Below are 19,236 nucleotides of genomic sequence, written 5' to 3' on the forward strand. Positions count from 1 at the left end.
TTTAGATAGATTATAACACAGAATACTGACAGCGAGGGACATTTTGTGCAGCGATTGTATATAGAAAAGCAATTATATATAGATGAAGACGAACTGAAGATCCAATCAAACCAGTAGGTTGTGTGTCTGAACTTTCTCAGAATCCGCTTTGTGAAGCCGGAACACTTTTTTTTCTTTTTTTTTTTTTTAGCTAAATGATTACTCCAGCGTATCATATGTATGTGAGTGGTGTAGGTGTTAATCGCAGTGAACACACCTTCTGTGGCACTGGCGCTCGTAAATGCATATTCATGGCGGCCCAGATAATGTACGGCTCGCGTTGTTTACGGCTCGCGCTACGGCAGGACCGGCCGCTGGCTGCGACCCGCCAGACACATAAACACCGCTCTCGCCAGACCCAGAGGCGGCTGCTGCCTGCAGACCCGCATTACAGGAACACGGCGGCTTGCCCGTCCTCACCCACTGTTAATATAGTGGCCAAGAACGGGCCGAGGTGGGGCACCGCAGGTACTAGTTAACGTGCTCAGCAATAACCACTAGGCACTAATTAAACACGAAATTTTCTGACTGAACGGTGGGGCAACAGCATGAAAAATTTGGTAGCCCGGGGAAGAATTTACGAATGCCGATTGCGCAGGAAAGAGAGATGGCGATTACTAGGTACATATTTCGGTGGAAAAAGAATTTTGCATCTAACGGTGAAATCTTCCCGTCTCCTCTATATCTCTTTTGTTACGCAACCTCCCCTTTTACAATAACCTATGAAACCTATCCTTAGGATTTCTATCTCTTGCTTAATTATAACAAATGAAATCTTCACTTTGAAATTTATTCTCCTTCTCAATCTTCGTATACAAATTTAAATGCTGCATATTAAAAGTGATTTTCTGATTATTTCGACGAAACATAGAATTTGTCGTCGTCGTGGCCCTCAGTCGTTACCTGCAATAACCCAAAACTGTTCCTTACCTTTTTTACTGCTACTGGATCGCCATCTGACTGCTACATAGTACTGCGACATGAATATACTTACTCTGGTTTACTATACTCTATTAGCTGCTGGTGGGCTTTCATAATAAGTGGCTGTATTTATTACCAAAGGTGACGTTATTCTTTAATAGCAAAGCTGACGTTATTCTTTAATTAATTTGACTGAAGTTACGTAATTCATTGTTAAACTTTTTCTTGACAACAATAAAATTTTGCAAATTTTTTACGTTGATGGTTTTTGGGATGGATTATAATCAGTAATGCAATATTGCTGGCAGAAATTAATTATATTCTGAAAACATTCTTCGAATATTTACTGCTGGTAATGAAGTGATTTTACAAACGTTCAAATGGGACTTACTTTTTACAATAATCTTACAACTAGCATTGCGCAAACATACCTTCAGGAGTCTTGAGTTTCGCAAAGAAAATAATTCAATAATATTAGTTCCTCTTATGATAATAGTTAGCTGATGTCTCTGTACATCCGTTTATAATCTCTTGTAAATCATAGCTACTGGCTGGCAGTCACACCGCTCCTCTGAACCTCTCGCTTCAGACCTGCTACCGACTCGCTTCGCTTCTCGCTTGCTACTGACTTCCTACGAACGCTACAGTGCCGTTTCTCCTGCCAACAATGCTTTCTGGCGCAGACAATCCCTGCTACCATTACAAAATGTATCGATGCGCGGTCTTTCCCGCTCTTTTCTTAAAATGTGTCCGTACGCGGTTTCTCCCGCCCTTTTTAAAATTATATCAACAATACTTTGGTGCAGACATTCCCTGCTACCACAATTATTTCCAACATGACAAATATTAGTTATTCCTACTTAATCCTATTAATAAAATATAAACATCTTTCATAAATTGTGGTTTGACAATACACAATAGAAATATACACGTCTTACAACGGGATCAAAACCTTCCATGAATGCAGTCAGCAGGTGTGCTCAAGGTCCACGTTGCACTTTATATATGTTTTTATGACAGATGTATTACATATCCAGTTACTGTTCCGATTTTATGTGGCTTGATGACGGGTGGGTACATATCCAGCTACAGTTACACACACCAATGATGCAACAGCAGGGTGAAACGCGTCGTTTGTATTAAATAATTTCGCAACTAATACTATTTTAATACTGAAATAATTCAGGACAACAATCAGGTCCCGCAGACCAATTTTTTTCGGCTTTCTTGCTAGCCTTGACGTCCAGTTCTAAGCGACAAACACTGTGAACCCTTTGCAAAGCTGGTATTCCTTTGTATTGTTCATAATACAACAGAAACTGCTGCCCAGTAACAAGTGATTTTAGTCAATGAGAATTTCATCTTGTGCACTTTTACTCTTTTCGTTCTTCTTACACTACTTTTTCTGCTTTACGTAAATACTTGAATTCATATCCGACACATCATATTTCTCCCGCCGTAATTTACACACCACTGACTTGGGAAAAAGTGTTCGATGGCGCTGAGCCGCAGTCATACAGTATTTTTGGAAGGAATACACTGCCATGTAACTGTATATTTCTATACATTTCCTCTGTACAATCCAGATTTCGGCTTTCAGGCCATTACCGTGTACAATGTTCTTAGACTGTTAACATCATTTTGCTGTCTACAGTGCAGGATGGCATACATGTGGTTCAAATGGCTCTAAGTACTACGGGACTCAACATCTGAGGTCATAAGTCCCCTAGACTTGTTGTTGTTGTGGCGGTCTTCAGTCCTGAGACTCGTTTGATGCAGCTCTCCATGCTACTCTATCCTGTGCAAGCTTCTTCATCTCCCAGTACCTACTGCAACCTACATCCTTCTGAATCTGCTTAGCGTATTCATCTCTTGGTCTCCCTCTACGATTTTTACCCTCCACGCTGCCCTCCAATGCTAAATTTGTGATCCCTTGATGCCTCAAAACATGTCCTACCAACCGATCCCTTCTTCTAGTCAAGTTGTGCCACAAACTTCTCTTCTCCCCAATCCTATTCAATACCTCCTCATTAGTTACGTGATCTACCCACCTTATCTTCAGCATTCTTCTGTAGCACCACATTTCGAAAGCTTCTATTCTCTTCTTGTCCAAACTAGTTATTGTACATGTTTCACTTTCATACATGGCTACACTCCATACAAATACTTTCAGAAACAACTTCCTGACACTTACATCTATACTCGATGTTAACAAATTTCTCTTCTTCAGAAACGATTTCCTTGCCATTGCCAGTCTACATTTTATATCCTCTCTACTTCGACCATCATCAGTTATTTTACTCCCCAAATAGCAAAACTCCTTTACTACTTTAAGTGTCTCATTTCCTAATCTAATCCCCTCAGCATCACCCGATTTAATTTGACTACATTCCATTATCCTCGTTTTGCTTTTGTTGATGTTCATCTTATATCCTCCTTTCAAGACACTGTCCATTCCGTTCAACTGCTCTTCCAAGTCCTTTGCTGTCTCTGACAGAATTACAATGTCATCGTCGAACCTCAAAGTTTTTATTTCTTCTCCATGGATTTAAATATCTACTCCGAATTTTTCTTTTGTTTCCTTCACTGCTTGCTCAATATACAGATTGAATAACATCGGGGACAGGTTACAACCCTGTCTCACTCCCTTCCCAACCCCTGGTTCCCTTTCATGTCCCTCTACTTTATAACTGCCATCTGGTTTCTGTACAAATTGTAAATAGCCTTTCGCTCCCTGTATTTTACCCCTGCCACCTTTAGAATTTGAAAGAGAGTACTCCAGTTAACATTGTCAAAAGCTTTCTCTAAGTCTACAAATGCTATAAACGTAGGTTTGCCTTTCCTTAATCTAGCTTCTAAGATAAGACATGGGGTCAGTATTGCCTCATGTGTTCCAATATTTCTACGGAACCCAAACCGATCTTCCCTGAGGTCGGCTTCTACCACTTTCTCCATTCGTCTGTAAAGAATTCGCGTTAGTATTTTGCATCCGTGACTTATTACACTGATTGTTCGGTAATTTTCACATCTGTCAGCACCTGCTTTCTTTGGGATTGAAATTATCATATTCTTCTTGAAGTCTGAGGGTATTTCACCTGTCTCAAACATCTTACTCACCAGATGGTAGAGTTTTGTCAGGGCTGGCTCTCCCAAGGCTGTCAGTAGTTCTAATGGAATGTTGTCTACTCCCGGGGCCTTGTTTCAACTTCAGCTACATCCTCTTCCGTTTCCATAATATTGTCCTCAAGAACATCGGCCTTCTATAGACCCTCTATGTGCTCATTCCACCTTTCTGCGTTCCCTTCTTTGCTTAGAACTGGGTTGCCATCTGAGCTCTTGATATTCATACAAGTGGTTCTCTTCTCTCCAAAGGTCTCTTTAATTTTCCTGTAGGCAGTATCTATCGTACCCCTAGTGAGATAAACCTCTACATCCTTACATTTGTCCTCTAGCCATCCCTGCTTAGCCATTTTGCACTTCCTGTGGATCTCATTTTTGAGACGTTTGTATTCCTTTTTGCCTGCTTCATTTACTGCATTTTTATATTTTCTCCTTTCATCAATTAAATTCAATATTTCTTCTGTTATCCAAGGGTTTCTATTAGCCCTCGTCTTTTTACCTACTTGATCGTCTGCTGCCTTCACTACTTCATCCCTCAGAGCTACCCATTCTTCTTCTACTGTATTTCTTTCCCCCATTCCTGTCAATTGTTCCCTTATGCTCTCCCTGAAACTCTCTACAACCTCTGGTTCTTTCAGTTTATCCAGGTCCCATCTCCTTAAATTCCCACCTTTTTGCAGTTTCTTCAGTTTCAATCTGCAGTCATAACCAATAGATTGTGGTCAGAATCCACATCTGCCCCTGGAAATGTCTTACAATTTAAATCCTGGTTCCTAAATCTCTGTCTTACCATTATATAATCTATCTGATACCTTTTAATATCTCCAGGATTCTTCCAGGTATACAACCTTCTTTTATGATTCTTGAACCAAGTGTTAGCTATGATTAAGTTATGCTCTGTGCAAAATTCTACAAGGCGGCTTCCTCTTTCATTTCTTCCCCCCAATCCATATTCACCTACTATGTTTCCTTCTCTCCCTTTACTTACTGCGCGCGGACGGGATACAGCCTTGGCAAGCCGCCAGAGCCAGATGCCTCGTTATGCGTCACAGCTCTGCGTATATTGCATCACATTGTTCCAACTCTATGGCCCCCGTTTACAGGAGCGTACCTCCATGGTCACAAACTCAACAAATGAAAATTATTATTAAATTTGGTTTTGAAATAAAAGACATAAATAATGAAAATAAAATTATTTATTTCAATTTCTATAATAATGTGTTACATCTCCAGTCACTTGAACTTTAGCACATCTTCCTGCACCTTTCATCCAAATACAAACACCCTCTTGTTCACTTATTTTACGATGATTTCTTGTTCTTAAATAAAATGACTGGTTAGATACAAAGTATGACAATCCCAAATCTTTATTATACACTTCTCCCACATGAAAAGTACGATAACATATTACATCTCTTGCATTGAATGCTTCCAAACCAGTAACAGTTTTCACTTTATTACCATCATAACGAACAACAGCAACTGTAATCCAACCATTGCCAGCTTGAGCTGAGTCTAATTGCGTAAGTGTAAAATTAATAGTACACCCACAAAACACTGATGGACCTTGCAAAATAACTTGTGATCCTTTGTTAGCAACTCTCACTTCCAGATCTTCTATGGCCTTGTAAACAGTTTGACGCGCACGTCGATATCTTCTGCTGTAGCGAGGCATCTCAAAACATGCTGTTGCACGCGCAGCTGCTCGCCGACTGACGTCGGCTTTGACTGTAACTACTTATATACACGCGAAGCTCGTGACCTTGAGCAACGGCGGCGACGGCTGCGGCGAATCCCGTACGCGTGAGAACAATGGTTTTAAATTTTTTTGAATTTTTTTTTTTTTTGATGCGAATCCCGTACACGTGTGTCTCACAAGTACAGTCATGCAGTATTTGCATGATAAATTATTATTTACTTATGTGAATTTTATGAAAATGGTCTCAAATGAAAGAAAATGAACTGTTCTCACTCTATGGCAAATGGTTACAGCAGCGTACCTCCATGTTCAATGTTTTTAAGCAATTTGAACTTGCTGTGTCGAATCCCGTACGCGCGTGGTAGGATCTCTAGACCACGCGCGCGGCCGCGGGAGTCACTCATGCTGTAGCAGTGAAGTCTCTTCATATTATCTGATCACAAAATGTGCTGTAACTCCCACCCACCTCCCCAGGGGTAAAAACCCCTGCAACCCCATGCTTAATATGAGTCTACTTACTGGTAGCATGTTCTGAGATGCCTCGCTACAGCAGAAGATATCGACGTGCGCGTCAAACTGTTTACAAGGCCATAGAAGATCTGGAAGTGAGAGTTGCTAACAAAGGATCACAAGTTATTTTGCAAGGTCCATCAGTGTTTTGTGGGTGTACTATTAATTTTACACTTACGCAATTAGACTCAGCTCAAGCTGGCAATGGTTGGATTACAGTTGCTGTTGTTCGTTTTGATGGTAATAAAGTGAAAAATGTTACTGGTTTGGAAGCATTTAATGCAAGAGATGTTATTGCTTACCGTACTTTTCATGTTGGAGAAGTGTATAATAGAGATTTGGGACTGTCATACTTTGTATCTAACCAGTCATTTTATTTAAGAACAAGAAATCATCGTAAAATAAGTGAACAAGAGAGTGTGTGTATATGGATGAAAGGTGCTGGAAGATGTGCTAAAGTCCAAGTGACTGGAGATGTAACACATTATTATAGAAATTGAAATAAATAATATTTTTGTCATTACTACAAGAGATCTCATTTTTGAGACGTTTGTATTCCTTTTTGCCTGCTTCATTTACTGCATTTTTATATTTTCTCCTTTCATCAATTAAATTCAATATTTCTTCTGTTATCCAAGGGTTTCTATTAGCCCTCGTCTTTTTACCTACTTGATCGTCTGCTGCCTTCACTACTTCATCCCTCAGAGCTACCCATTCTTCTTCTACTGTATTTCTTTCCCCCATTCCTGTCAATTGTTCCCTTATGCTCTCCCTGAAACTCTCTACAACCTCTGGTTCTTTCAGTTTATCCAGGTCCCATCTCCTTAAATTCCCACCTTTTTGCAGTTTCTTCAGTTTCAATCTGCAGTCATAACCAATAGATTGTGGTCAGAATCCACATCTGCCCCTGGAAATGTCTTACAATTTAAATCCTGGTTCCTAAATCTCTGTCTTACCATTATATAATCTATCTGATACCTTTTAATATCTCCAGGATTCTTCCAGGTATACAACCTTCTTTTATGATTCTTGAACCAAGTGTTAGCTATGATTAAGTTATGCTCTGTGCAAAATTCTACAAGGCGGCTTCCTCTTTCATTTCTTCCCCCCAATCCATATTCACCTACTATGTTTCCTTCTCTCCCTTTACTTACTGACGAATTCCAGTCACCCATGACTATTAAATTTTCGTCTCCCTTCACTATGTGAATAATTTCTTTTATCTCGTCATACATTTCATCTATTTCTTCATCATCTGCAGAGCTAGTTGGCATATAAACTTGTACTACTGTAGTAGGCATGGGCTTTGTGTCTATCTTGGCCATAATAATGCGTTCACTATGCTGTTTGTAGTAGCTAACCCGCACTGCTATTTTTTATTCATTATTAAACCTACTCCTGCATTACCCCTATTTGATTTTGTATCTATAACCCTGTAATCACCTGACCAAAAGTCTTGTTCCTCCTGCCACCGAACTTTACTAATTCCCACTATATCTAACTTTAACCTATCCATTTCCCTTTTTAAATTTTCTAAGCTACCTGCCCGATTAAGGGATCTGACATTCCACGCTCCGATCCGTAGAACGCCAGTTTTCTTTCTCCTGATAACGACGTCCTCTTGAGTAGTCCCCGCCCGGAGATCCGAATGGGGGACTATTTTACCTCCGGAATATTTTACCCAAGAGGACGCCATCATCATTTAATCATACAGTAAAGCTGCATGTCCTCGGGAAAAATTACGGCTGTAGTTTCCCCTTGCTTTCAGCCGTTCGCAGTACCAGCACAGCAAGGCCGCTTTGGTTAATGTTACAAGGCCAGATCAGTCAATCATCCAGACTGTTGCCCCTGCAACTACTGAAAAGGCTGCTGCCCCTCTTCAGGAACCACATGTTTGTCTGGCCTCTCAACAGATACCCCTCCGTTGTGGTTGCACCTACGGTTCGGCCATCTGTATCGCTGAGGGACGCAAGCCTCCCCGCCAATGGCAAGGTCCATGGTTCATGGGGGGTGGGGGGGGGCCTAGACTTAGAAGTACATAAACCTAACTAACCTAAGGACGTCACACACATGCATGCCCGAGGCAGGAAAATACATGTGGTGAACTATGTGTATGTCATCTTGCAAAGTACATAGCAATATGATGTTAATGATATAAGAACATTGCACTCGATAATGGCGTGAAAGCCGAAATATAGGTTGTACACAAGAAATGTACAGAAATATACAGTCAAATAGTCAAGTGGCGGTATAGTCCTAGAAAAATAACTAGGTCTACCGAACCCTTTTGTTGCACGCTCCATAACACTTTTCGTCAGCACTGCCGCTCCTTTCTCCTTCTCTTCGTCAATAAATTTATCTACGTTACTCGCCGAGTGCAGAAGTTTGTGATTGACAATGACTTGCACGTACGCGCACAGCCTCGTCTAGCATGATTAGCTGAATGCTCCAACACTGTTCCTCCCCCCGGTCCACACTGCACTCTACCAGCCTCAAAGTCCTTTGACTCAAGCTGTAACGGCAAATCGTCACTGCTGCCCACAAAGGTATCTTCCCTGCTCACTTTCCATGCGTGCACTCCAAGGTAACAACGTGCGCCACCTTGAATTGCAACATGGCTGTATCTAGTCACCTGATCATTTTAATCACTGCTACGGCCGGGCCTACGGTTCGCTTTGGCGAGTAAAAGCTTTAGAATCCGTTGATCGAATCTGTTTATCGAAGGAAGTACAGAAATGTTCAGGGAAATTCAGGATTACAGAAATACACATCACTTAGGAATGAAATAAATAGGAAGTGCAGGGAAGCTAACGCGAAATGGTTGCATGAAAAATACGAAGAAATCGAAAAAGAAATGATTGTCGGAATGGCTGACTCATTATACAGAAAAGCCGAAACAACCATCGGTGAAATTTGAAAAAAAAAAAAAGCGAAGGTAGTAGCTTTAAGAATGCAAAGGGAATTCCGCTGTTAAATGCAGAAGAGACAGCGGATAGTTGTAAAGAGTGTATCGAAGGCTCTATGAGGGGAAAGCTTTGTTTGATGGCGTGATAGAAGAAGAAAGAGAAGTCGATGCAGTAGAGATAGAATCAGAATTTAAAAGAGCTTTCTAAGACTTAAGATCAAATGCGGTAGAAGGGATAGATAACAGTCCATCAGAATGTCTAAAATCATTGAGGAAAGTGGAAACAAAATGACTGTTCAAGGTGGTGTGTAGAATGTTTGAGACTGGCGATATACCATCTGATTTTCGGAAAAGCATCATCCATACAATTCCCAAAATTGCAAGATCTGACAAGTTCGAGAATTATCGCACAGTCAGTTTAACAACTCATGCATCCAAGTGGCTGACAAGAATAATATACGAAAGAATGGAAAAGAATATTAACGGTCTGTGGATAACGTCCAGTTGGCATTAGGGAAGGTAAAGGCACCAGAGGCAGTTCTGACGCTGCGGTTGACAATGGAAGCAAGCAGACCTCCATACGATTTGTTGACCTGAAAAGAGCTTTCGACAGTGTCAAACAGTGTAAAATGTTTCAAATTCTGGAAAGAAGAGGGGTAATCTAGAGGGAAAGGCAGTTAATACACGATATGTACAGGAGCCAAGAGGAGATAGTAAGAGTGGAAGACTAAGAACAGTGTGCTCGGATTAAAAAGGGTGTAGGACGGGGATGTAATCTTTCGTCCCTACTGTTCGATCTACACAGCGAAGACGCAATAACGAAAACAAAAGGAAGGTCAAGAGTGGAATTAAAATTCAAGATGAAAAGATATGAATGGTAAGTTGGTTGGTTGGTTTTGGGGAAGGAGACCAGACAGCGTGGTCATCGGTCTCATCGGATTAGGGAAGGATGGGGAAGGAAGTCGGCCGTGCCCTTTCAGAGGAACCATCCCGGCATTTGCCTGGAGTGATTTAGGGAAATCACGGAAAATCTAAATCAGGATGGCCTGACGCGGTATTGAACCGTCGTCCTCCAGAATGGTAAGACATTGCTATCCTCAGTGAAAGTGAAGAATAATCACAGGGTCTGCTGACTGGAACGAACAGTCTAATGAGCACAGAACATGGATTGAGAGGAAATCGGAGATGAGAACAGCGAGAAACTTAACACCAGGACTGGTAATCACGATGTAGGTAAAGTTAAGGAATTTTGCTACCTATGCTGCAAAATAACTCACGACGGACGGACCAAGGAGGCCATGAAAGGCAAACTAGCACTGGCAAAAAGGGAATTTCTGGCAAAGAGAAGTCTACTAGTATCAAACATAACAGTTCATTTGAGGAAGATATTTCTGAAAATGTACGTTTGGAGCACAGCATTGTACAGTGGTGAAACATGGACTGTGGCAAAATCGGAACAGAAGATAATCGAAGCATTTGAGGTGAAGTGCTACAGAAGAATGTTGAAAATTAGGTGGTATGATAAAGTAAGTAATGAGGAGGTTCTCCGTAGATTCCGCGAGGAAAGGGATATATGGACAACACTGACAAGAAGAAGGGACAGGAGGACAGAATATCTGTTAAGAAATCAGGGAATACCGACAATATGCCGTAATATATGCGAGTATAAGCATCGAACATGATGATTCCGAAAGCTAGACCGTTCATTACATTTCTGAATACACTACTAACTATCGTTGAAGCTATTGGTACGTTCCTAGACACCGCATGCGCTCACTTTCGTAGTGACAGTCAGTGAAAGTCAATGCTGTCCACGTGGGAAGCCACTAGAGCAAAGGTACTATGATATACATCGATTGTTGGATAAATCGATACGACATTAAATACTTATTGTATAACACATCTCTGTATCTATTGCCGTATTTCAGATTCGAATTTAACGAACAGGTTTAGTGCATATAGTGCCTTAAAATAGTAAAAACATGTGCACAGTCAGGTGAACCTGACCCAATGGAGAAGGAAGTTTTTTATTACATTGGACATGAATAATTAGGTTAACTATCATCTGATCCATAAGAATAACAGTACGTAACAAGCGACCAAATACATAAATATGACAAATGTCGTTTACAACAGTAAGGAGACGACAAGGCGCAGGACTTATATGTCGATACAGTGTACAATAGACAATAAGCTTTTTATCGTCTAAACACCATCGCCCTAACGTTTTTATCAGTGGCCGAAGGATTACGCGCCGTAACCATCGTATGGCGGTTAACCGAAAGAAAGTACATAAAATCTGCAATGGTTGAACATGTATGTATAAGTATTGACAACTCAGAGAAAACCAATAAATAAATATAAATGTCGCATTTTTCTAACGAAATCAATGAGCGTTGCAAACAGAATGCCAAAATGGCAGTTACACAGTGGCGGTGCAGGACTCAATCAATATAAGGTAATTTCCGGGTGCCCTGTCGCAAGAAAATCTCCATCCAGCGGAAATATAAAATGCCCCTTTTTCCACTCGTCAGATTATCATGGCCGTGGTAACAGCTTTGTGAAGAGGCTTTTGTTTAACAAAATCCTCTTTGCTAGTCACGCAGCACACGTTATCCGCCTTAATACCTCGACAATGCATCCAAACAGCGAAAAATGTTGCGCGTCGGAACGTAAAGTGCAACTTGGCTTCGAAATTGCTCAGTTATTCAGTCCTGAAATGCCACATTTAGAACAACTGTGGAATGTACGTAAATCTTCGTGAAATATATTTTAGCGAGGAATCTGGAGACTCTTCGACTACGCTTATTGCACTAATTATCAAAGCATTATAGTTTATTCTGAAGCATTATCTAGGTTTTATCTAGTATTTTAACTGGTTCTTTCTTTTTAAAATTTTCTCCGGGCGTGTTTCATTCGCCATTTTTAGTGATTATCAAGCTAAGTAGAGTATTGATAGAGACAATGACACAGTTCAAATCTTCGTCTAATCGTCTTGATTTAAATTTTCGTGATATTTGGCAAACCCCTTAAAGTATTTTGATTTCGTCATCAAAATGTCCATCACCGTTGTCCAACTGTACGAGTGTCTCACATCTAAAAGCTGCGCCAGCGATGACATATCTTCCTGCCAGTTACCCCCCCCCACCCCCACCCCCCCACCATAGATTCTTTACAGAGTCAAATTACCGTGCGTAAAACAACTCCAAACGTCTGATTAAATTTTTGTCGTTAAGCACGTCGATGAAAGATAGTTTAGAAACTCCAGAATGAGATTTTCACTCTGCAGCGGTGTGTGCGCTGATATGAAACTTCCTGGCAGATTAAAACTGTGTGCCTGACCGAGACTCGAACTCGGGACCTTTGCCTTTCGCGGACAAGTGCTCTACCAACTGAGCTACCGAAGCACGACTCACGCCCAGTACTCACAGTTTTACTTCTGCCAGTATCTCGTCTCCTACCTTCCAAACTTTACAGAAGCTCCCCTGCGAAACTTGCAGAACTAGCACTCCTGAAAGAAAGGATAGAAAGGATATAGCGGAGACATGGCTTAGCCACAGCCTGGGGGATGTTTCCAGAATGAGATTTTCACTCTGCAGCGGAGTGTGCGCTGATATGAAACTTCCTGGCAGATTAAAACTGTGTGCCTGACCGAGACTCGAACTCGGGACCTTTGCCTTTCGCGGACAAGTGCTCTACCAACTGAGCTACCGAAGCACGACTCACGCCCAGTACTCACAGTTTTACTTCTGCCAGTATCTCGTCTCCTACCTTCCAAACTTTACAGAAGCTCTCCTGCGAAACTTGCAGAACTAGCACTCCTGAAAGAAAGGATATAGCGGAGACATGGCTTAGCCACAGCCTGGGGGATGTTTCCAGAATGAGATTTTCACTCTGCAGCGGAGTGTGCGCTGATATGAAACTTCCTGGCAGATTAAAACTGTGTGCCCGACCGAGACTCGAACTCGGGACCTTTGCCTTTCGCAGGCAAGTGCTCTACCAACTGAGCTACCGAAGCACGACTCACGCCCGGTACTCACAGTTTTACTTCTGCCAGTATCTCGTCTCCTACCTTCCAAACTTTACAGAAGCTCTCTTGCGAAACTTGCAGGAACTGTGAGTACCGGGCGTGAGTCGTGCTTCGGTAGCTCAGTTGGTAGAGCACTTGCCCGCGAAAGGCAAAGGTCCCGAGTTCGAGTCTCGGTCGGGCACACAGTTTTAATCTGCCAGGAAGTTTCAGTTTAGAAACTGTTTGATTATGTTTGAAGTTGGTCAAATGTAACAGAGCGGCCTCATTGTCAAACACTGGATGAGTATAGTCAGGACAATTTACACTTTATCTTTTAAGCAAAAGCTACTTTTTCATGCATCTCAGTTCGTATGACGTCATATCTCCTGGATATACAGTGATATGATTTTGCAATTAGATTCAGTGGTATATACGGATACTGTGTGCAAACTGTGTTGTGTTAGCAGTAAAGTAAATAAATTAAAATGCCGTACCTTATGCAGAAGTTTTACTGCAAGAACAGCGAAAATATAGTTAGCGATAAACCCTATTCTTCTGACTATTTTATGGGTGGTGCCAGAAAGAAAAACTTTCGAAAGGATTGAAATTGTGTCTGACCTTTGTTGGAATTCGCTAAGTGCTCTCATTCTCTAATACTGGATGAATAAAGTCTGGGTAATTTGCGCGCATTGAGGTACACTGTCCCGGAACATAAGCATAGTTTCTTGGTGTAAAAATTGTCTTACCGTGATCAACTTTTGCCATGATATTATACATGTTAACGAGTATATTATAACAACCTTTTAAATTTTTATATTCGGTCAGTAATTAAATAAAATACTGAAAATCAAATTTTTGATGCCTCTGAAAGTTGATAGATACGCAACCGTGCAATTGGGACATTGCACCATAAACTGCATTAGTCTGATAGAAATATAGATTTATTTCGTTTTGACGAATTTGTCGTCCTGTGGAGCGAGTCCTCTTATAAAAAACGTAGACGTAATTCCTGTGTATGGGCTTATTTAGTTGAAGTTCTCAGCTGATATCAATAGAGTAAATATTCACCTCTCAAAGCCAGCTTGAAAGCTCCAGTGGGGTCCAGTCGAAAGAATGGTACTAGGTGATAAAATGAAGGCTTTGAAGACCGGGTGACAGTGCCGCTGGTAAATTTTTCGGGGTACATTTCGTGCTCCACGAAACTCTTCTGTTCGTAACGTTTCGTCCAGAACTGCGCTGGACATCTTTGAGAGGCGTTGCTTCTCCTTTGAGTCTTGCCGACTGACGGTCGGATGTCTGAGAGCGACATATACGCCACAGAAAAAGGGTGTGGCCGGAGTTACGTATGATAAGCAGAGATGGTCCTTGTCAAAGATAAAAAACTGTTTAGCGTTTCTGCAGATCAACTGCCCATTAAGTTTTATCTATGACAAGGATCATCCCTGCTTATCACGTGTAACTTCGGCAACGCCTTTTCTCTACAGTATATATGTCGCTTTCAGATATCCTACACGTCAGTCAGCAAGATTTATCGGAGGAGCAACGCCTCTGAAGATCTCCAGTCCGTTTCTGGACGAAACCTTAGGAACAGAAGAGTTTAGTAGACCACGACATTGACTCTGAATAGTTTACCAGCAGCATGACACTACAGCTGGCAAATCTGCTATAGACTTTTACAAGAATTGTCAGTGTAATTTTGGTGGTGTCAAGTGTGTTCCATATTTCACACCTCATTTCATCGAAGCTATCACCCATAAAACGTCAAAGATTGTTTTTTTCCTATAGACATTAGTGTAGAAATGAGTCTGTCACATAAGATCACAAACGGTAGAGGAAGATCAGAAACAGGCTTCCATCCGGCTAAACATTTTGGCCTCGATTAATATTGAATGCGATAATTAAGCTATAAAGATGTTATGAGTAGCTTGCTTAATATCAAGTGTGGGTGCAGTAGATATATCCAGTACAATTACCTGAAACACTCATTTTAAGAGTGATTGTTTTTGGAAAATTTTATGTGTAAATTATATAAATGATTATTGTTAAATTTTGTTTGGTTGATACATTCTTTTTGTTACTTTGTATTTGCCTAACCAATATCTTTGATTATAGTTGCAGTATATTATTTTTGAAAGAGAAACACTGATTTTCACGCGGACAAAATCTTAACTTTTCTTTCTTTTTGTAGTTCCGTACCACAATCGGTAAAAACAGAACCATCTGTCTATCTGTCTGTCTGCCCGACTGTTAAGAACCCTTTTTCTCGGTAACGGTTAGACGTACGTACGAAGTTGAAATTTATCTCACACACTAAGGTTTATGGTCTTTTTGCGACGTAAAAAGTTTAAACTTCTACGTCAATACAATCAAAAGATACTGCTATTTATGTCACATATTTTGATACTCGTTATTACATACATCAAAACCTAAACAAGGTTCCACAGTAAAAGTAGGGGAAAAATCCGAAAAATATTAGTTTGTACTGACAGCGCACAATTTTTTTTTTATCCGACTGTCTATCCCTCTGTTCTGATCACTTTTCCTCAGAACCCAGTAAACGTATGAAGCTGAAATCGTGTGGCATACTAAAGTCTACGTTTCGTACCTTTAAACTTGTAAGTCAATTCTCTCAAGAAACGCTGTCATTTATTGGTTGTTTTTGGGGAAGGAGACCAGACAGCGAGGTCATCGGTCTCATCGGATTAGGGAAGGACGGGGAAGGAAGTCGGCCGTGCCCTTTGAAAGGAACCATCCCGGCATTTGCCTGGAGCGATTTAGGGAAATCACGGAAAACCTAAATCAGGATGGCCGGACGCGGGATTGAACCGTCCTCCTTCCGAATGCGAGTCAAGTATCTAACCACTGCGCCACCTCGCTCGGTCGCTGTCATTTATGTCACATATTTTGATGTCTTGCCAGTATCGATATGGATAACAGGCAAAACTCGACGAAATATTCCCTGATGGATGAACTATCCGCATGCATAATTAACTGCCGGCCGCGGTGGTCGAGCGGTTCTAGGTGCTTCACTCCGGAACCGCGCGACTGCTACGGTCGCAGGTTCGAATCCTGCCTCGGGCATGGATGTGTGTGATGTCCTCAGGTTAGTTAGGTTTAAGTAGTTCTAAGTTCTAGGGGACTGATGACCTCAGATGTTGAGTCCCATAGTGCTCAGAGCCTTTTGAACCATAATTAACTTTGTATGGATTCCTCGGTGCGCGAGTCCTATTCACACTTCTCCAATTTTTTTAAATATACTTATTCAAAGCGATATTAGTATACCCTATTGAATTCATTGATTTCAGTTCATTTCATTTTCTTAAACTGATACTCCACTAAATCATTAACTGCACAGTAAAATTTTATAAACTCAGCTAATGAACTTTAGCCCTTTCATTACCAAATGTTCTCAGCGTGAAACACATTAATGTAGGAGTATTTTAATTAACGTAGTCAAAAGTAACAAAATGAAAAATTATTTACCTCTGTTTTGTTCTCTAACTCGGTGTGCAATCATTACGAAGCACTGGATGAATGCATTCTGGTTAATTTATGGCACATTTTAAGGAAAAGCTAGCGTTTGTTGCATCTCCATGTAATGACGTCACATATTCTGAACTGTGTGTCGTACAATAATATAATTTTTCAGGTAAATTAAGTGATCTAAGTATATTCTGTCTACGAGGTGTCTTGCTAAAAAAATTAGTAATACAGAAATAATAAATTAGATCGTCATGCCTGATGAAATTACACTGAGTGCCATTTTAAGCAAAAGCAAGTTTTTGACGCTGCTAAAGGTTTATGACGCCATACCTACGTAGAGCTGTAGCTACATTCAGTGAAATCTGTAGATACTGTTCGTAAAGTGTGTTACGAATATAGCCGATAGTAAAGAAGTAATAAATTAAAACGTCTGCCTGATGCTTAAGTTTGACTAGATGAAGAGCAAATCGTAGTAAGCGATAGACATTTTTCCTTTCAGCATTTTGTGAGAAAAAGTTTCGCAACATCTGAAATTATGTGTAAAGTTTGTTCGAAGTCGCTAAGTGCGCTCATTGTCACGTACTGAATTAATATAATTAGGGTGTTTGCGAGCCGTCAACTTAGCTGCCTCAAGACAAACATATGGTTTCTAACTGTAATACTTGTTTTATTGTGTTAAACTTTTAACATAAGATTGTAGCTCTGGAAGTGTAGATTATAACAGCAGTTAAAAATTTTAAATTCGCTCAATAATCACGCGAAATATTGAAAATGAAATTTTTTGTGTGCTTCTGGAAGCCGTTTGCTAGACAACCTGCAAGTTGTCTTGGGTTCCAGGATATCGGTCTAGTAAAATAGATTTTCTTCTGTTTGACACGTAGCAATAATTCTTCATTTCACTCTATCTGATGCGAAATTTAAATCTTTGCCGGCATACACACTGTTCCATGAAAGCTGTTCTCTGAAAATTTGCTGCCAACTTACTGACATCCGACCGTTCACCCGAAATTTCATGCAACGATACATTTTACCTTCGACAGTCTCCGGTAATAGTCTGTTTCATTTCCGTCTTCCCAATATGCACATTTCCCACCAATACAGGACTGCACTTCAGACATAGCTTTTTATGAATATGTTCCTCTCTCACGGTTAATATTCTTTCGTAGTTTCATTTTATACGAAATTCTTTTGCATTCTAAATCCGTGTAAGTACTGTTTTCTTGCATCTGCAGCCTTTATTTACACTTACGAGATACTGAAATTAGAGCAACCCTTCAAACGTCTGTTGTATGCTTACTCATTTTATCATACAGCATGTTCACATACAGCACATTAATAGTTTAATTTTTTAAAGAAAAGTCTGTGACGCAAAATACAACTGCTGTAATACCTTTCCATTCCAAAGCTGATGAGAACTTGCAACAATGTCAACCAAAAAGCAGTGTCACAATAATCTTCTCTTCCCTATTGTAATCTTATTTTATCCTCTATCAAACTGCGGGTCATAAGTCTGAATTTTGATAGATGTAATAATTTTACTTTTAATTAGTGTGGTAAAATTTTAGGCAGTAAGGGATGACGATGAGGTTACTGAAGGTTGTGAGTTGGCCTGCTCAGTGATGGGTATCAGCTTCATGTATATTATCTCGCTTGTTACACGAATTGCAGCAATCTAAACCGCAGAATTTCCGGGAAATACCTGCATGCCACGGATTTCGATAAATTCTGCCACACCTTAGTATTTTACTCAGCCAGAAATCCTGACATCAGTCCTTAATTCAGTGTCGAATATCCTGTATAAACAATAATTGATATAACAACATGCCATGACAAAAAAACATGGACGCGTCCATATCTCGTGAATGCTACCCAGGAACTGTTACTTAACCACAACTCACACAAAACTCATGCCCAGCTCGATCAATGGCGATAAACCAAACAACATGTTCGGCAGGCAAAGATTAATTACTTTTGAATACATTATGGGAGTGACAGTGATCAATGTGTTACAAATATTTACTATCAAAAACAGTCTTGATCACAATTTATTTATTATGGTGACCGGTTTCGACCACTACTGTGGTCATCTTCAGGCCAATGAGTAAGAACCTCCTTCTGCTGGAGAATCACTACTCTGATTCTCCAGCAGAAGGAGGTTCTTACTCATAGGCCTGAAGATGACCACAGTAGTGGTCGAAACCGGTCACCATAATAAATAAATTGTGATCAAGACTGTTTTTGATAGTAAACAAAGATTATTTTTGCCACTATCACAGCTTAACCAGGTATTGTTGCATAACTGTCGATACTCAACGATACATACCGCCAGAGGAAAGAATGAACTTAAGAAATATGAAGATAATAAATATCTACAACGCGTGAGGATATAAGATTCTCACAAGCTGCTGAATAGGTCACCCCTCGTTGGAAGCAAATGGCTCGATCACCACTCTACGTACATTTTCCGTAACAGCTTCGCGCCATGTGCTGCGGAGTCCCGGCGCCTTATCTCGCTCTAGTTCGCCCTACCCTGCCCCGCACTGCGCTGAC

At 40.6% G+C, this 19,236-nt stretch overlaps 1 protein-coding gene across 1 annotated transcript in view; it reads left to right on the plus strand.

Moving 5' to 3' along the window:
* Positions 1–290: 290 nt before the first annotated feature.
* LOC126195460 (neural-cadherin-like) overlaps positions 291–19,236 on the plus strand; it is a 368,993-nt gene continuing 350,047 nt past the window's right edge. Inside the window, exon 1 of the mRNA XM_049934087.1 lies at positions 291–507. Within this exon, the coding sequence (XP_049790044.1) occupies positions 291–507 (217 nt within the window). The remainder of the gene's footprint in view (positions 508–19,236) is intronic.

The sequence above is a fragment of the Schistocerca nitens genome, chromosome 7 (genome assembly GCF_023898315.1).
Source record: "Schistocerca nitens isolate TAMUIC-IGC-003100 chromosome 7, iqSchNite1.1, whole genome shotgun sequence".
Lineage (NCBI taxonomy): Eukaryota > Metazoa > Arthropoda > Insecta > Orthoptera > Acrididae > Schistocerca > Schistocerca nitens.